This window comes from Octopus bimaculoides, chromosome 5, assembly GCF_001194135.2.
Source record: "Octopus bimaculoides isolate UCB-OBI-ISO-001 chromosome 5, ASM119413v2, whole genome shotgun sequence".
Classification (NCBI taxonomy): domain Eukaryota; kingdom Metazoa; phylum Mollusca; class Cephalopoda; order Octopoda; family Octopodidae; genus Octopus; species Octopus bimaculoides.
In genome coordinates, this window is record NC_068985.1 from 70,030,108 (window position 1) to 70,031,827 (window position 1,720).

At 40.2% G+C, this 1,720-nt stretch overlaps 1 protein-coding gene across 1 annotated transcript; it reads right to left on the reverse strand.

Annotated features, from left to right (window-relative positions):
* Nucleotides 1-629: 629 nt before the first annotated feature.
* Nucleotides 630-1,307, reverse strand: LOC106874457 (uncharacterized). Its single transcript, XM_014922196.1, has one exon. The coding sequence runs from the start codon at nt 1,305-1,307 to the stop codon at nt 630-632; it is 678 nt and encodes a 225-aa protein (XP_014777682.1).
* Nucleotides 1,308-1,720: the final 413 nt, after the last annotated feature.

The following is a 1,720-nucleotide window of genomic DNA, read 5'->3' on the forward strand; positions in this document are numbered from 1 at the left end:
TGCAAAGGAGTCCACAGGTGTTGCAAGTATGAGGATTACAGGTCAGTGCAGGTGGTATATTTGCAGCCGCTTTTCTCCGAAGCCTGTTAATGCTGGTTGTAACAAAGTTTTTAATACCATTTTGACACGACGATCTCTATTTTGTTCGTTCGAAGGCCGTTTACTCAAAAGTGTTGTGAGCTATCTTCATCTCTAAGAGGTTACTATTCAGCTTGTCCTCGTATCTGAGCAATGGTCAACCAACATTCCTGTGCCCATCTTCAAGTTGGCTGTACATGAGGACTTTGGGTATTCTTTCGTCACTCATTCTTAGGATATGGCCAGGCCAGCGCAATGGTGATTATATAAGGAAGCTCTTAATTCCACTTAATAAACAATCGGTGTTAGAAACTTTGTCTTTTAGTAAATAACTGCAGATTGTCCTTACACAGTTTTTGTGGAGCATGTCTAGTTGGTTAATGTATTGTCTACAGAGTATCCGCGATTTTGAGCCATACAAGAGAGAAGTAAGAATGGCTGCTTTATAGTCCTGTACGTTGGTGTCAAGTGTGATACCTCTTTCATTCCATTGGTGATGACAGAGTTTGTCAAATGCATTGGTCGCCTTTGCAAGACTGTTGATGATTTCATCATCCATCAAGGAAAGCATTCAAATTCACTTTACTACCAAGATATGTACATGACTTCAAATAATGTAGGCTTTTCCCATCAACCTGTATAGGAGTGTCAGGCAAATTGTCATCCGGTGTCATCCGCATGACACAACGAATTTGTTTAGGAGTAAGGCAATTTTGATGGATAACTTCTGTCTTCTTTGTGCTGATAGTCAAACCAAAGGCTATACATGCAGCAGAAAACCGGTCTAAAAGTTTCCGAACTTCCGCTAAAGAGGTCGCTATTAGTGCTGCATCAGCTGAAAAAAGTAGATCCCAAATTATACTGGTACATGGCAGTGTTCTGGTTTTGAAACGCTGATAATTGAACAGTCCACCACTTGTTCGAAACTGGAATTTGACACTACTTTGTACGTCGCCAACAACATACCAAAAGAGTGCAAACAAAATAGGGTCTATAGCACAACCTTGCTTTGTGCCATTTCTAACGTCGAAGGAAGCCGAAGATTCCCCACCAGACACGACAGCAGCCTTCATTCCATCATGATATACGATAACATTCAACATCTTGTCAGGTATACCAAGATTTTTCAGAACTTTCCATTGTATTTGTCGGTTAAAAGTGTCGAAGTCCTTAGTAAGATCAACGAATATCAAGAGTAATTCTTGATTTTTCTCACGTACCTTCTCCATGACCTATCGGAACAGAGCATTATTATTCACAACGTGTTTGATAGATATTATTTACAATGTGTTTGATGATCCTGTCAAGAATAAGTCGAACAAGTATCTTTCCACCAATACACAGAAACGATATTCCACGATACTCCATCATCGCATCATTAGACACAATGGAATCAAGTTAAATGAAGGAGGAAATAGTGATTAATGCTTTCTCATTAACATATACAGCAAAGGGAACAGCGGGAAAATGGTCACGAATGTGTTGAGGGACAAGCTCAGTTTTCTTGATGCTGGTAGTCAGAGCAATAGCCTTCGATGCACGAGAGAAGTTGTTTAGACTCCATTGCATGTCCTCAAGTGTGTGTACTAAAAGCACGCAATCGTCTGCAAAGAGCAAATCTCGAACTGTTTGCACCAAAGTC

Excerpts from the sequence above, each read along its gene's own strand:
- LOC106874457 (XM_014922196.1), bottom strand. The coding sequence starts at position 1,307 with ATGGAGAAGGTACGTGAGAAAAATCAAGAATTACTCTTGATATTCGTT.